The 15789-nt window shown below is 39.9% G+C and overlaps 1 protein-coding gene across 3 annotated transcripts; it reads left to right on the plus strand.

Annotated features, from left to right (window-relative positions):
• The first annotated feature begins 2242 nt into the window (after nt 1–2242).
• On the plus strand, nt 2243–14819 carry RXYLT1 (ribitol xylosyltransferase 1). 3 transcript variants are annotated; one of them, XM_074870480.1, is made up of 6 exons: nt 2243–2496; nt 3044–3214; nt 4222–4324; nt 10130–10444; nt 12579–12749; nt 13828–14819. In XM_074870480.1, exons 1-6 carry the CDS (start codon nt 2352–2354, stop codon nt 14243–14245), a joined length of 1323 nt encoding a protein of 440 aa, XP_074726581.1. In that variant the 5' UTR covers nt 2243–2351; the 3' UTR covers nt 14246–14819. The 3 variants fall into 3 exon arrangements, with proteins under 3 accessions (XP_074726581.1, XP_074726580.1, XP_074726582.1); XM_074870479.1 differs by lacking the exon at nt 2243–2496 and adding an exon at nt 2704–2949; XM_074870481.1 differs by lacking the exons at nt 2243–2496; nt 3044–3214; nt 4222–4324 and adding an exon at nt 8252–8409.
• Nucleotides 14820–15789: the final 970 nt, after the last annotated feature.

The following is a 15789-nucleotide window of genomic DNA, read 5'->3' on the forward strand; positions in this document are numbered from 1 at the left end:
GACCTGCAATTCTACAACAGGTTACTGCTAGTACTGACAAGAGTCATCTGCATTATATGCAAGTTTTAAATGAGTAGGATTTCAATATATAAAGAGGGCTTATAAGAAAGATGAAGAAAAACTTTTCACCAGGGCCCATAGTGACAGGACAAGGGGCAACAGTTTTAAACTGAAAGACATTGGATGTAAGGAAGAAATTTTTTACAATGAGGGTAGTGAGGCACTGGAACAGATTGTCCAGAGAAGTTGTGGATGGCCCATCCCTGGAAGTGTTCAAGGCCAGGTTGGATGGGGCTGTGAGGAACCTGATCTAATGAAAGAAGTTCCTGCCCATGGCTGGGAGGTTGAAACTAGAGGATCTTAAAAGGTCCCTTCCAAATCTTCCAATCCAAACCATTGTATAATTCTATGGTTCTATGAAATCAGGGTTACATTCAGAATTAAGAGCTGGGCTGGAAGAAAGTGGTGACTCAGGCTAATGCAGCCAATCAGAAAGGGATGTCAAAATAAAGGACTCATTGCTGCCACTGTGGGTCATCAGGCTAGATTTCTAGTTCAGTGAGTGTGTAAATCATTAAATTAGATTTAGGACTTGGCAGTGGGATGACCGTAAGTTTATTTCAGAAGGGCTGCTATGGCAACTAGTTACATTTTGGTTTGGAGCAAACAGAGGTCCATCAAATAAATTTTAGGTCAGGGATAGAACAAAGTTTTGTGTTCATAAAGGTAAAAAAATTGATCAAGAAAGAATTGCTCCAGTCCAGAGCAGGCTGCAGGGTTGTGTTGTGTTATAATCTATACTGTTCTAGACTCTCTGCTTTGGATAGGTGAAGGTCACTGTGACTTGCGGAAACACGACTCCACAACCTATAAGGTTATAAAGTAGGTATGTTTATTCAATGCTGAGACGCACTGGGGATCGCTCCACCACAAACGTGCGTACCTCTCATGGCACCTTGTCTTGGCTTTATGCTACAAAGCATCACATATTCATAATACGCCTATACATATGCATGACCTATCCCCGCTTCATATTATAATGACCTGAAAGTCTTTTTCATGTGTTCCGCCCCGGTCTCCTCCTAGTCGCGTCTGCACAGTGTGTCCCGGTGGTCATGGGCTGGGGTCGCAGAGATGAAGTAGCTCCTCTTCCTCACTGTTGAACTTCTTACCTCCATTCCTTGCGCAGTCTCTGTAGCCTCCTGGACTCAGGCCGGACCATATGGTTGGTTTTGACCAGTTTTTAGGGCTGTCTTCCTATTCCATCAGGAAGCGTTCCCTCACAGCTTCCATTAATCAAGGTTTCCATATTGTTCTGCTCTCTGGCCCATCGACTATGATCTATTATCCTATTCAATCTTAGTTATCTTTTAACTAATGGGCCTCTAGCCCCTAGCCTGATCTCTACGTCTTCCATCTTCATCTCTAAACTAAGTTATACCTTCATTTCTTGAGTGCCTAATTTCTATATTCTATTTTAATTTCCTAGCTCCTCATCTCAAATGTGCTTTTGGCTACATTAGGATCACAGTGTTTGAAAACTGGCTGGTAGAGGCTTTACAGAAGTTGTAACATCTAGCCTTAAAAAGGGCTCAAGGATAGCCTAAAATGAACTTCAACATTCTTACTTTGTGACATAACTCGGCTCAGTCAGTCCACAGCTCTCCTCGTTATACAGAGTTCCCACGACTCGAGAGTGCTGTTCACCCATCCATTTACAACCCGGTTACAGACCGCCAGCACACAGCTGCGGGCAGAAGGCGGCAGCTGCTCAGGACCCCCCTGCCTCCCGTGCCCCCCGAGGCACCAACCCACCGGGCACGGACCACAGGAGCTTCCGCCCATGCCGGGACCGTACATCCCGAACGCTAAAGGCAACGGGCGTTTAGGTACATTGGGCAGCCGGAGGTTGTCTGGCACTCCTGAACCTATCTCCCGTGCCTCTGGATCCTGTGCTGCCGACAGCCGTGCGCAGCCCCCAGGAGGAGAGCACACCGCGGCTGCGGGCCGCTCCGCGCCGCTGGGGCAGCCCCCGGCACCGCCCTAACACCCCGCGCCAGCACGACCGGGAAGGACGAGGCCGGCAGTACCGGGCTCTCGGCGCCCAGCCGCCACGGGACAAGTGTCCTCATGCTTTCGCCGCGTACCTGAGGCTGTAACGGCGGCGCTCGGGGGAACGGGGTGGGGGGCGCTGTGGGGCAGCGGCAGGTCACGTTACGAGGGCTCCAAGCCTCGTCAGCTGGGGACGATGCCCAGGGCCGCGGGCGGAGGCCCCTCCCGTCCCAGCGGGCGCGGCTCCCGCCGCCGCCTCACGGCGCCCCCCGCCGGGGCCTCCGCCCGCGCCGGGCGGCATGCGGGGCACTCGCAAGCGGCTGTGCTCCGCCTTGATCGTCGCTTACGGCCTCTTCTCCCTGTACGCGGCCTACACCGTCTTCCTGCGGCCCCGCCGCCCGGCCGCCCCCCGCCCGCCGCACCGGGACCGCCGCGGCCCGCGAGGTGAGAGCGGAGGCGGGGCCGCTCCGAGCCGCCCTGCCGCGGGCGGGCGGGCTGGCCGGGCAGCTGCGGGGACGGGGGGGCGGGCTGGTGCGGGGCCGACGCCCTTTGTCAGCTCCTGACTGCACCGGAGAGGCCTGGGCGTCCCCGGAGCCGGGGGAGCGGCGGCGCCTCCCCGCGCTGTTGTCCCCGGCCTGGAAAGCCCGGGCCAGGCCGAGAGCAGCGCCTCGTCTCCCAGCGCCTCTGCTCGGCAGCGCCGCGGCGGGCGGCGCCCGGAAGCAGCTCCTGAGGGAGAGCGGGGCCGCGGCCGTAGCCGGGGTCCCCTTCGCCGCTGCCGGGGCCCCGTTCGCCGCTGCCGGGCCTGCGCTGTCGGCGGCCATTTCCCCAGCGCTTCGTGAGGCACCGGGCCGCGGGGGAGGCGGTGTGCCCGGCCCGGGGCGGCGGGAGCGTTGTCAGGTGCTGCTTGAAACGGAACTCAAGAAAATCGGTCATTTTTCTAAACTCGGAAATCTGTTCTTTTTTTATGTAAATTACGCTTTTGGTTTCTTAGATCATGTTGCCTTGGGAAATGAAGAGTGGAATCCGTGGGAAGGGGACGAGAAAAATGAACTGGTTGCTTCCCAGCAAAGATATGAAGCTAATCTTAAGATGATAAAAAATGCAAGATCTCACCAAGAACAAACCAGGCTTAGAGTGCAGATTTGGGGCAAAGCAGCAATTGGTAAGCAGATGTAATCAATGTCTATCTATCACAACCTTTCTGATACAGTACTTTTCTCTGCTTTTTTTTTAATGACTAAAAGCTATGTATATGATTAAATAATATGGGTATCTGTACATGAAGATCGTGAAAGAAGTGGTAGCTGTTACTCCAGATTTATGTTGATACCAGTATAGGAGCAGTTAGACTCCAGCTTCTTTGTATCAATTCTTTCCAAGGCTGTTTTTCACATCTGTCAAAGAAAATGGCTCAAATGGCAGAGAAATACAGTTACTTTTTGAATCCAATCTAGCTGACAGTACTTGGCTAAACCAGAATATTTGTTTTTGTCACATTTACACTTTGTAAAATAAAGCATCGCACAGTGAGAAACAAGGCATTTTCTATACTGCAGTACTACTGCCACTGATGGACTTGGAAATTCTTCTGTTGTAGAATACACTGAGTTTCCACTCTACATAAACAGGGGGCCAAGGTCCTCTCAGGTTCTTTAACTACTGCTGAAGACATACCATTGTTCTTATTTTAGCTTTTTTGAAAACGTAAAATTTTCAGCTGCAGTTGAACTTTCATGTAGCATTGTAGAACACATTGGTATGTTACATGGTGACGCAGTCTATCACAAAAATTGAATGTGTTTCACAAAAGCTTCAGATAAGTATGCTTGTCCTTAAAATGCTGATTAATATTTGCTCATTTTTAAGTGGTATGTGTATGAAAAGAGATGATAACAGAAGTGGTAATGTGTTATATTGTCATCTACTGATGCTTTGACAGCCAAAGAATCTTTTTAAATGCCCCAATGTGTGAAAAATTCATCCTAACTAATTTGAAGTCATACGGAATTTGGGAAGCAATGAACATACTATATAAAAAGTTCTGACATTTCTTTCCCAAGTTCTTATGTTGTTATGCTTTTTTATCTCCCAGAAATACTTTTATTTGCTAGGAGAGTAGAGTAGGCAAGATCCGTGCGTTCAAATTCTCCATTGTATCTTCATTTATAGGTCTTTACCTTTGGCAACATATTTTTGAAGGGCATCTTGAGCCAGCTAATGTGACTGCACAGTGGAGAGAAGGAAGCCAAAAAGCAGGAAAAACGTATTTCAGGTACTAGCTGCATGATGTTGACTTCAATTGTGTTAACTTTAGCAAACAATGCATTGGAAAGCTAAAGAACATGGTAAGATGCACTGGTGCATTATTTTGTGTATCTCAAAGTTGCAGTTATTTTAATATCAGTTGCAAATACTTCAATTTTGTCATGTTTTGATAACTATGGAGTATGCACACAACTTCTCATTCAAAATTATCATATATTCATGGAAACACATACTTGATAAAACCAGCAAATTCTAGCCCAAACGTATCATTATTAAAAATAGAAAACTAGGGAGCAATTTCATCTGATGTTTTATGAAGATTGGTGTATTTGAAAGAAGTGTGGGAAGACTTACCAATGCTGAGAGGGAGGGCAGCCAAGAGACCTCAGGGGGGGAGGGGGAATACAACCCTGATAAAAGTCTTAAGAACTGGGGTTTGGAGCTGACAGTTGATTGGAAGACGCTTGGGGTTTTGAGGCAAGAAGATGTCTCCTGCTATTTGGTTTCTGTTGTATTCAGGGAAGAGGGACTTCACTCATTCATTCATAAACAGGATTGTATCAAAGCAATAATTTGTTTCTATTTATAACAAAAACAATCTGTGAGACCTAGCATCTAGTTAACTACTTGATTTGCAAAGCAAAATTTTATATGTAAAGGAAGATTACACTTGAAGCCTTGTTTGCTTTAAAAATGTATTTTGATCTGTGATCATGCATGTTTTAAAACTATTGTCAAACATCTATATTATTTAGTGAATGATACAGAACTTTTCTCTAACATCCTATTTAATACCATTTTTAAGGCTTTCTGATAAGATACAGTGAAAGCTGAAGGATTTTTCATCTATTTGGCCAGTCTGCCAGTCCTACAACATTTAATCACTTGCACCAGGACCCATCTGTTTAAGTTTTCTTTTAAAGCATAAATGACACACTTAAGTGAATTTAAATTCTGAAAAATGTGATGCTTCAGTTTTTTCCTTGCACAATAAGACAGGGTGTTCTAGATGAAATTTGCAGATAATGTTTGAAGTCAATATGTGATTGTGAATTGAAAGGGGTTTTTTAAGAGATCACAGAAGTTATCACTTCGAATTGTTTATCAAGGTATCTGACTGTGTACATGGTACTGGCCATAGAATCTTTCCAGTAATGCCTGCATCACATTCATAAGTGATTTTAAAACATGTGTTCTAGAAAGACACATAGACTTGATTTAAACATAGTAATTATTAAAGAGTCTGTCTTACATCTAAGAAAATAGATGAAATGACATACTGTTTAAAAAAAGTAGCTGTATTCCTTGTCTGCAAATACAACCTGATCCTACAAGATTAGGGAATCAACTACGAATGATGCTACTGCATCTTGGTAGTCTTCCTGACAGAGAAATAGAGCTTTCAATTCACGGATTTGGAGAAAGGATACAATACTTTCTTTGAATAGAGAGCAGTGCCTGTAGTGTTATCTTGATGGGAAGAGACATTTTTGTTTCCAGAATTAGAATCTCAGAAGCTGTAGAAATCAATGACACTCTACCAGATAGATTGTCTCCTTGGTAAGGACATGAGGATTTTTTTCAAGCCCTTGCTTTTCATGTTTATAATATGAAAATAATTTGCTGCACTTAATGAGTCTGTCACTTGACTGATTATGGTCATTTTCTCTCTGGTGTGCCTGTTTCAGATGAATAATAACCTCACATGGTTCCTTAGGGTAAGCACGTCTCAAAGAAAAACTTCTATACTAAGCATTTAAATATCTTCTTGTTATGTTTAGAGGAACCAGGGAAAATAGAGTCTTTGTTTTAACTTCAACTTGGATGCTAGATCCCATAAAAATATAAAGTTTTAAGTTTGGTACCTACAGAACAGAGGTTAAAATTTGACAGACTGGTAGGAACTTGTGCAAAGTATAGAAAATATGCAAATATAACTGTTATTTTAATCATTAGGATTCTGAAATTAAATAGCTGAAGTTCGACTTCTTACTGAAATTAGAAATGTTATTTTGTATTTTTGTGTGAGGAAGAATTAGTACATGATTTTGGCTGCTCACTGGTTATAAGATTGTCTAGAATTGTAGACTTCTTTGTTGCCTGGCTGAGGTGAATTATCTCCATTTGATTACTAGATGAGGCTAGAGGGAACTAGCTGAGGTGACATATTTGGAGAATATGTGCTGCTGTGCAGTTTTTTTGTGGTAAGTTTAATGATTGTTAAAACACAGAACTCCCATGAATATTTTTAAAGACTATCAAACCTAAAGACACAAAAATGCCAAAATATCACTTGAACACAGTTGCATGAATAAACCCGGTTTGTATATTTATGATGGAGAATACATATTTAATATAGATTTTGATGGCTTTGACTTTTTACTGAAGAAGTTACATAAAGAATACTAGAAGTATCAACTTCTACATGAAATGCAGGGACATTTTTTTAAAAACATGGGTGAAGGAACTGCATAGCTGTGGATTTCAGTGACGTGCTGGTAATTCATACAAGAAGTAGGAGAGCAGAGTTTAGCACTTTTCTTGACCTGAAGGAATTCATATCCTTCTCTCCTGTCATCTAGGAGGATGTTGTAGAGCAGGGAGTTTCAAACTTGTTACCTCTTCTCAGTAAGTTAGAACATTCCTAAATTTCTGTTCCACTGAGAGTCACACCCTCCCTGTTTTAACATTCAGTGCTGCCTTCCCCCAGTCCCTGTTAGCCCCAGTTGTTCAACAGTTCTTCAGTCCCATTCTCCTGTCCTTCTTTCGCAAATTGCAACCATCTTGATTCATGCCAGAATGAAACCATGTTGGTCAACAAAGTTAACAAGCAAAGGTTTCTTTACTTGTCAGAGGATTCTGCCAAGGATAGCTTGTGGCAATTTAGTTTCCTTAATAGCCTTTGGTGAAGCATTTTGAAAATCTAAATACTCTGTGTCTACTGGATCCCCTTTATCTGTATTCTTACTGACCCACTCACAGGTTGCCATCAGATCAGTGAGACAGGATTACTCATTTCCAGCATTGTTTATCCACATATGTGATCAGTGATCTTACCTTTCGGTAAGATCTAGTGGTCTTACTGTTTATTACAGACTCTTCCAGAGAGGGAGTTCATACTGACTGGTCTGCTCCAGAGTCCTCTCAAGTTGTTTTTGTAGGCGGGAGTGACACTGGTGGAGCCTTTCTCATCAGTCATAGTGGCTCTTCATAATGATAGCTGCACACCTTTGGCAGTAGTTCTGCAATTTTGTTCCTTTAGAACTCTCAAGTGAATGCCATCCAGGTCCAAATCCTTCAGTCAGATTAATACTTGTGGTGTTTTCTTGCTGAAGAGAATGAGTTAGGTGCAGGCATCTTTTCTGCTATGGCTTTGTCATCCCATTTTAAACACTTTTTAAACTGTTGTCCCCCTGGTTCTGTAGCTGTCTTTTTGGTATACTTTCTATATATTTTGGTTTTCATATATTAAAAGAATCTTTACCTGTCAGCCAGAACATCCTTTTACAAGGTGTTTTTCAAATTGCTTTTAGCCTTAATTTTCTGTTTGCATTTCATAAGCAGTATTTTATGAGCTTGGTGTCCTCCTTGTTTGGGCAAGCTTTTCATTGTTTTCAATGCTGACTTTTGCCCTTTGACAGTCTCCCTAACTTTTCTGTTAAGCCATACAGGTTTTGGGGGGACTGTTTCCTTTTTGGATTGAGGCACACAGCATGCCTGGGCTTCTAAAACACTGGTTTTGAACAGCCTACAAGTTCTTTGCAAGCTTCTTGTTGGGCTACTCCTTTCAGAGTTCTCCTCTTGATTCTCTCATTTTTAAATAATTTCTTTACTGCATATGGAATATCTCTACTCTGGATGTATTTGGTATGTTCTCTCCTCTGCCGTGTTAAACTTAATCATATTGCTATTACAGAATGGCTGTCTGACTAACACCTTTGGAATTAGGTCTGGAAGACCCAGTCTGGAATAGCTTCTTTTCATATGGGTTCTACGACTAGAAAGGAAAAACAAGGACTTTATAGGAAGCAAGTCATTTATTGAGTCCAAAAATATGTAATCTCCCCATACCATCCTTGATCTAGCCTTCATGTGAGTAGTGAAAATCTCTTATTACTACTGCTTTAATTTGACAGTTTCTCTAATCTCCCTTACGTTTCCCAGTCCCAACTGTGTTCTGACGGGGAGTTGATAGTACAACCTTAGCACTGTGTTTTTATTATTCAAGTATGGGGTTTCCATAGTGTTTCTTTTTTTCCCCACTGTAATTTTATGCCGTTAAACTTTCCTACACACAGGTTATTGCATCCACACCTGCACATCCTGTTATTCCTATAAAATTGATAGCCTCGCAACACTGTGTCCATAGATAAAAACTCTTTTCCTCCAGGTGTCTTTTAACAAGGTGGTCACTGGATTGACTATGTATCCTATTTACTATTTCAGGCATTCTGATGCTCTCTTATGAATCCCAGTGATTCTTTTGTCTGTTAAACCGAGTGGAGTCTTTTATCATTGTCTGTTAAACTTTGGTTTTAAGTTTTAACCTGACTTACATTTAATCTATTAGAAGTCCTGATTCCAAATCATGATTCTCATGAATCTTGGCTCCAAAATATCCCACTGCCACCAAGTGAGCAGCATGTTGGTTTGACTCAGATTTAGAATATGCTTGCCTAAGGTCAGTCTGCTTCAGATAACCTCGCTGGAGTAGTTTTTACATCTTTTGCTGTGAATTTCCTCAATAAGCCCACTTGAACTGGAACTAGCTGTCAATCTCAGCACTTCATGAGTTAAAACTCATGGTTATTCTAAATTAGTTAAAACTCATGCTCATTCTAAATTAAGTTTTGCTGGTAGCCAAAAACCTGTAGTAATGCAGCACACCTAGAAAACTAACACTTAATTGACTCCTGGGGAAAAAAAAAAATGCTTTTTTTCCTCTCCACTCTTTCCCAAGCTGTGTAATCACTAACGGTTTGAGTTCAGTCAAAAGTCTGTTAACACAGCAGTTAACTGAAGAGCAGGAGCTGGCAAATGTTGGCTTGTTTCATTGCAGTCACAAATGGTTGTTGTCAGATACTTGTAAATGATTAGTGATTTAATGATTTTGCTACATGATTGAAATTTCTGTGTTAAATACATTGTGAAAGATCTAGAAATGCAGTTTTCTACCTAAAATGTTTGTGCTTATTAGCTTCTATCAGAGCCTCAAGTTTTGACCTGGGTCACACAAGCAACATAATTTTCCATTGAGATTAATACCTCTTGTGTTAGAAATTCTACTCGGTATCAGATGACGCAGTGGTTTTTTAGTCTAACCTAAAAGTAGTATGCCAGACCAGCTAACTGTCCCTCATAATGATACCTGGTTTTAACTCTTACAGGTTTTTGGGAGGGCCCCTCTCTTGTTCTAACACAGTATTTGTTGGTTATTACTGGAATTAAGAAAAAGTTTGAGCTTTAGTGAACATCAGAGTACATCCTTTTTTTAAAGTTGATTGATTTACCCATATTTTGATGTTTGAATATGGTAGTAGTTCTGATTTATTGACAGAATATCTTATTTTCATTTAAGTCTAAATCCCCTTTTTCCTAAATAAAGATGAAGTCAGCTTCATTCCTGTGTTAAACTGTAGATACTATCAACAGAAATGGTTACAGTTGCACAGTTACTTTGCAGTATATTGCATTCACTTTATTGAAGAAAAAAAAAATATCTGGAGTACAGATTGTATAGTAAGGATGTTTAGAGGATTATGGTCAATAATTTTCTTAAGGGTGTTTACTGTTTGTATTTTGGTTTTCACAGCTTCATCACTGGTCCGTCTGTAGTTCCTGGCTACTTCTCAGTTGAAACTGAAAATGTTGTGCTAGTTCTGAATGGAAGAGAAAAAGCAAAGATCACTTACGCCACTCAGTGGTTGCATTATGCACAAACATTAATTCAGACTCACAAAATACAGCATGTAGCAGTTGTGCTGCTTGGAAATGAGCAGTGCAGCAACGAATGGATTCAACCATACCTGAAAAGAAATGGAGGATTTGTAAATCTACTCTTTGTAACATATGACTATGCGTTCGTAAATGAAGAAGATATTTTCCAGTGGCCTTTAGGAGTGGCTACGTAAGTGCTATAAACACAAATTACAATTGAAACTTAATTGTTATGCATGAGGTATGGAAAAATATATCTGAATGTTAGTGCTGATACCCAAAACAATTCTAGTAAGTAAATTGTAGAACATGATCCTATTAATGATTTTCTAAGTGAAGTGTGGGAATCTTTGGGAATTGCATTTAGCAATAAAAATGATAACAGGAAAAGAATGCTAGGATTTAGGGAGCTTTAAAAAAATGAACCTGTGTCTGGTGGGGTTTTCTGTTGTTTATTGTTCCTTGAGTAGATTTGCTCCTGAGATTTATAATAAATGCTGATGTAATATGTACCAATGACATGGGAATTTAAAAGATATTTATGTAATTAAGTTCCAACAACTGCTTGTTTAGGAAAGGAAAGGGATGGTACTGGTGGTACATTTTTTAACCCCTGTTATGACTCTCAAAAGGAAATTGTATGCCTCCCATTTGTAATTAGTATACTCCAGTATCACAGTAACATAACCTGGCTTAACTGGTTACTCACAAACCATTTTTGTTATACTTACTGCTCAAATTATTTATGTGGAGTAGATAAAGGTTTGGTTCAGTCAGATGCATTTTTACTCCTTACAGAGTTAATACTGTTTTAGCTACTTATCAGAATACAGAATTATTTTCATATTTTATGTTGAATTTGAATTCAATATCCTGTATTGAGCCAGTTGGCAAATGGATGGAGTTTTTATACATAGCTTGAACTTGCTCACAGTGTCATTGAAATACACTAAATTTTGATTCCTGATGGTGTCAGAAAATTGATGGCATTGTAAGTTCCTAAGCAAAAAGAACTTGAGTTTTGAGATGCACAGATTAAGGTGACAGATAACAGAAAGCAACAGCAGTTACAACAGTATACCAGGGTGCAAAGCTGTGTGGAGAAAGATAGATCAGATATCAATCAGAATGGGGGTTTTCAGCCCGTGATCACCAACAGTTTTAAAAATTGTGATTAAAGGTATGCAAATGTGCCAGATTTTCAAGTGAAGAGGGAAAATAAAGGTGTTGAATCCTGCAGAAATATTTGGCATGAAGAAGAAAACGGTTTTCTGAAAGTTAATTAACATTCATCACACAGGAGGAGAACAAGGAAAGGACTCTTCCATCAAAATTTGGGAAGGTGAAGAAATTGAATATGTCTTCAGAACTATTAAAGGCAATGAAGAAATTACTGAGATGAAGTAGAGACTGCCTTTGAAAGCAGTAAAGAATTGGGATCAGGGTATAGTTTTTCTTACAAAAAAGAAACAACAGGGAAGTATAACAGTGATCCATCAAAAATAGTGACATCAGAAGGAATATGTGTGTTAATTTGACAATGCAAAGGAGCAGAAACTTTCTTAATATTCATCTGTTCCAGAAAAAATACTAACTTTATGTAATGAGAAAGTTAGTGTCAACTCTTCAGCTGAAACAGTGTTTCACTGGTGACTAAAGTAAGTGGTGTAAGATTTGAGGAACCAGTCAAAAAAAAGAAAAATGCCTGATGTGATGAAAACATGTCTAAAAGGATGGCATACAGCTTACATTGGATCTCAGAATGTTAAATTGGTTTTGTTGAATCCAAAAAGGCAAGTTAAATAGCTTGTATGATAAGCTTATTTAGTAACCAGAAGGTTAGATTAATGAAGTCCACCCAGATCAAAGTGAGATTTTCCTTTGAGAGGTTACCAGTGGTATTTTCAGTTAAGTGTGCCTAGAGATTAACATAGCTGAGACTTAAACTCCATAGTTACCATTAGCCTGGCCGTTTCAGTCAAAACTAGTGGTTGCGTCAAGAACAGCTGCTTTTGAAAAAGCATGTTTCTGAAGGACATTTTGTAACATGCACGCATAATATCTCTGATGTTGAAAGCAGACATAAGTATTCTGGAAAGCCTCTGAGAGAGTGGAGGGACTCAGTGGAGAGAGTAAAGGGAATAAAAACCTTTAGGACAGGACTTGCACTGGTTTGCTTTTGGGTCTGTCTGTTTTTCTAGATGTGGATTGGCAACAAATAGGTGGCTTTAGTCTTAGAATCTCCTGCAGTAAAGATGAAATGGTGCAAACTATTTTTTCTTCGACATAAAAGCATACAGTCTAATGGTACATTGTTTTTACAGGTACAGAAATTTTCCAGTTATAGAACCCAGCTGGTCAATGCTACATGATCCAAGATCATATATATGTAATTTCTTAGGAACAGTTTATAAGAACTCTTCTAGAGAGGCTCTAATGGAAATTCTGAAGCAGGATGGGCTTGACAAACTTTGCTGGATTGCAGCCAGAGAACAGTAAGACTATGATTTACTTCATGAAAATACTCAGACTTTTTTGCCTGGTTCATTATTACCAATCCTTTCTTGAGTGTTAAAAAATGCTACAAATAAAGGTACCCAGTCATAATTAAAACAGAGAACATTGCTGAGACTCTTTGTGTAGGTCTTCATAACGTAATGGACTTTCTGTTGCTATATTTTACCTAAAGCGTATTTTTAAATACATAGAAAAATGTCCTATGTATACTACATATAAGGACCCTCTTTTTTTTTCTTACATACGTTTGATTATGGTGGGTGAAGAAATATTTGTCTTGCACCTTGTGTGTATTAATATCTTAGTAGAAGAAAAAGCTGTGTTTTGTTGGGTTCCATATAAGAGTGGATTTAATCTGTACAGTGTGGCTCTTTTATTTCAAGTAGGTAGAACAGATCTTTTGACCAACAGTAATAGGGTTCTGATTGTATTTCTTAATTTTGCCAAGCAACACCTATAAAATGTTTGATAGCAGACACAGTAGTGCTTAGGAAGACCTCAGCTACCCTGATAAAGAATCTCAAGAGACAGATTGTATCTGTGACATAAACTCTTATTTCACAGATGTTCTGAGGCACTTCAGGCAGATGGATTCAGGTTAATGGATTGTTTTACATCCTAACTTTTGAAGAGACAACCTCTACCGACTTAAAGTATTTGAGGCCAAAAACTTCATTAAAAAGTCCATCAAGTGTCTCCCTGTATGTCTATTTCTGAACTGTGCTGTGAAGTAAATTGACATATGCATCATTCAAGTCATGCAAAAGATGTAAAGCGGTGTTTGTTTGCCTCTTATACTTCTAAGTATTAATAATTTCCTAAAGGGACCGTATGTAAAAAGTGTTACAATCTATTTTTAATAGTGACATTGTCAATACATCTTTAGAAGACTCTTTAAGACTAGTTAGGACTAGAAGTAAAAGCCTATTGATTATGTGCGTAATATAAAATTCTTGCATTTTCAGTTTTATAAATAATTGAAATTAAAGCATATCTCTACTTTTTCATTGCAGTGCCTGAGAAGAATGTTAATTTTGAACCCCTTTACTTTCCTAGGTGGCAGCCTCAAGAGACAAATGAAAGTTTCAAAAACTATCAAGATGCCTTGCTGCAGAGTGATTTGACATTGTGCCCAGTGGGAATAAATACAGAATGCTATAGAATTTATGAAGCTTGTTCATATGGATCTCTGCCTGTTATAGAAGATGTAATGACACCGGGTGATTGCGGAAATTCATCAATGTACCACAGTGCTCCATTACAATTATTAAAAACCATGGGGGCTCCATTTATCTTTATTAAAAACTGGAAAGAGCTTCCTGCTCTTCTAGAGAAAGAAAAAAAAATGAGCTTACGAGAAAAGATTCAAAGGAGAAAAAAGCTTATAGAATGGTATCGAAACTTCAAAGCATGGATGAGACAGAAATTCATTAATACTTTGGAAAATTCATTTCTGTCCAGTGATAAAGGATAAATTGTCCCTTTTGAAAATCTAGAATAGATTGAAAGCTTAATTTCCATTAACCTTCCAAGGAAGCTTTTATACAAAAGAAATCTCACAGGGCAGATGCATTCCTTTTGAAGTCAACAGAATTGCTCTAGCTTGGCCAGAGAGCTATGTTTGGCCCTCCATCCTTAGCAATTTTCAGAGAGATTGTTGACTTAGCAGGATGGTAGTCTGTAAGGATGACAACGATTTTATGACTGTTTTTACAATTTCCATATTGGTGTGTGACCTGATAAATTTTTTTTTAGGAGAGTATCTTTGAACATGTGAACTCGTTAAAATCCAACATAAGTACAACAGTTGTGTTTGAAGAAAAGAGACGAATGAAAGCTGTATGGTACAGAGTAATTTATTATGTAGATTAAAGAAGAAAAGTATGATTATAGCCAGAGTGCAGGTTTAGCACAGTCATTAAGATATATCCTGGTAAGTGCTTGTTTTGAAAATTAACTGTTTCCTTGATTGACATTTCATTTCCAAGGAAGTGGTCATAAAGCTAATTAAACACTGTGGAATAAAAATATGTATTTCAAGGTAAAAATGGAGGACTCTTTCTTAAAAATGTTTCATAGCAGTGTGTTTCTCCTTTAATGACAGATACCGAAGTTTCCTTCTACCATTTCCATTTAGTCTTGGGACATAACTTTTTGAAGTGCCGCTGCGGGAGCATTCGTTACCTGCAGTTACAGCTGCACATTCTGAACACCGGGCCTTAAACATGAATCTGTAGCTTCTCTGATTTGTCAAAATCTGCTGAAACTCGTCAGCTCCAAAAGATGGCAGAAGTATAATATTGCGTGTTTGTGATACTACACGTACAACAAAGTTTCAACAGTTTTCGTTAAATGTAGCCAAAGGGATCTGCTACTGTCCTTGTACATGAGAAATGAGTGTGTGCTATTATCTCCAGTGTGTTTGGCTGGTCAGGGTTACTGCATACACAACACTGGTGTACCGAAGGGGGAGGTAATAACCAGTCTTCTGTCTTTGAATATCAGCGTGCCATGTGGGTTCATTCTCATGCAGGAATTCAAAAGCCAGTGCAACTGTACTGCTAAGTAATACTAATTTGTGTCAGGATACTATCTAGTTCTGGAATATGTATCATACAAGAGCACTTCTGTGGGGTGGTTTTTCAGTTTTCTTGCATCCCTTCTGTGTAAAAAAAAAACCAAAACAAAAACACAAAAAAAACCCCAAAACATATAAAAACACTGGGATTTAGTTTGCTAACAGTGGATGATATTCCTGGTGGCCGCTCTAGATCTGGAATAAGGTATGTTTCAGAACACCTGGATTTTTAGGAGCTTGCATTCCATATGCTTAGAAGTTGCTTTCAGAAAACAATCTAAATCCAAATAATCTGAATTTTTGTGTCTTACATGAATTTTCTCTGATTATCATCCACCCACTTTATCTGAAGCATAATGCAGTTGCAATACAATGCAAACATACTCGTCCAGCTGAGACTGGAAGTACAGCTGTCACAACTCGGCATCAAGTTGATGAGC

Source organism: Strix uralensis, chromosome 5 (assembly GCF_047716275.1).
Source record: "Strix uralensis isolate ZFMK-TIS-50842 chromosome 5, bStrUra1, whole genome shotgun sequence".
NCBI classification, from domain to species: domain Eukaryota; kingdom Metazoa; phylum Chordata; class Aves; order Strigiformes; family Strigidae; genus Strix; species Strix uralensis.

What these genes read in the sequence shown, in the direction of transcription:
- RXYLT1 (XM_074870480.1), top strand. Translation starts at nt 2,352, where the DNA reads ATGCGGGGCACTCGCAAGCGGCTGTGCTCCGCCTTGATCGTCGCTTAC. An exon ending in TTGGGGCAAAGCAGCAATTG is followed by an intron (nt 3,215 to 4,221) that starts GTAAGCAGATGT and finishes CTTCATTTATAG; the next exon opens with GTCTTTACCTTTGGCAACAT. An exon ending in GCAGGAAAAACGTATTTCAG is followed by an intron (nt 4,325 to 10,129) that starts GTACTAGCTGCA and finishes TGGTTTTCACAG; the next exon opens with CTTCATCACTGGTCCGTCTG.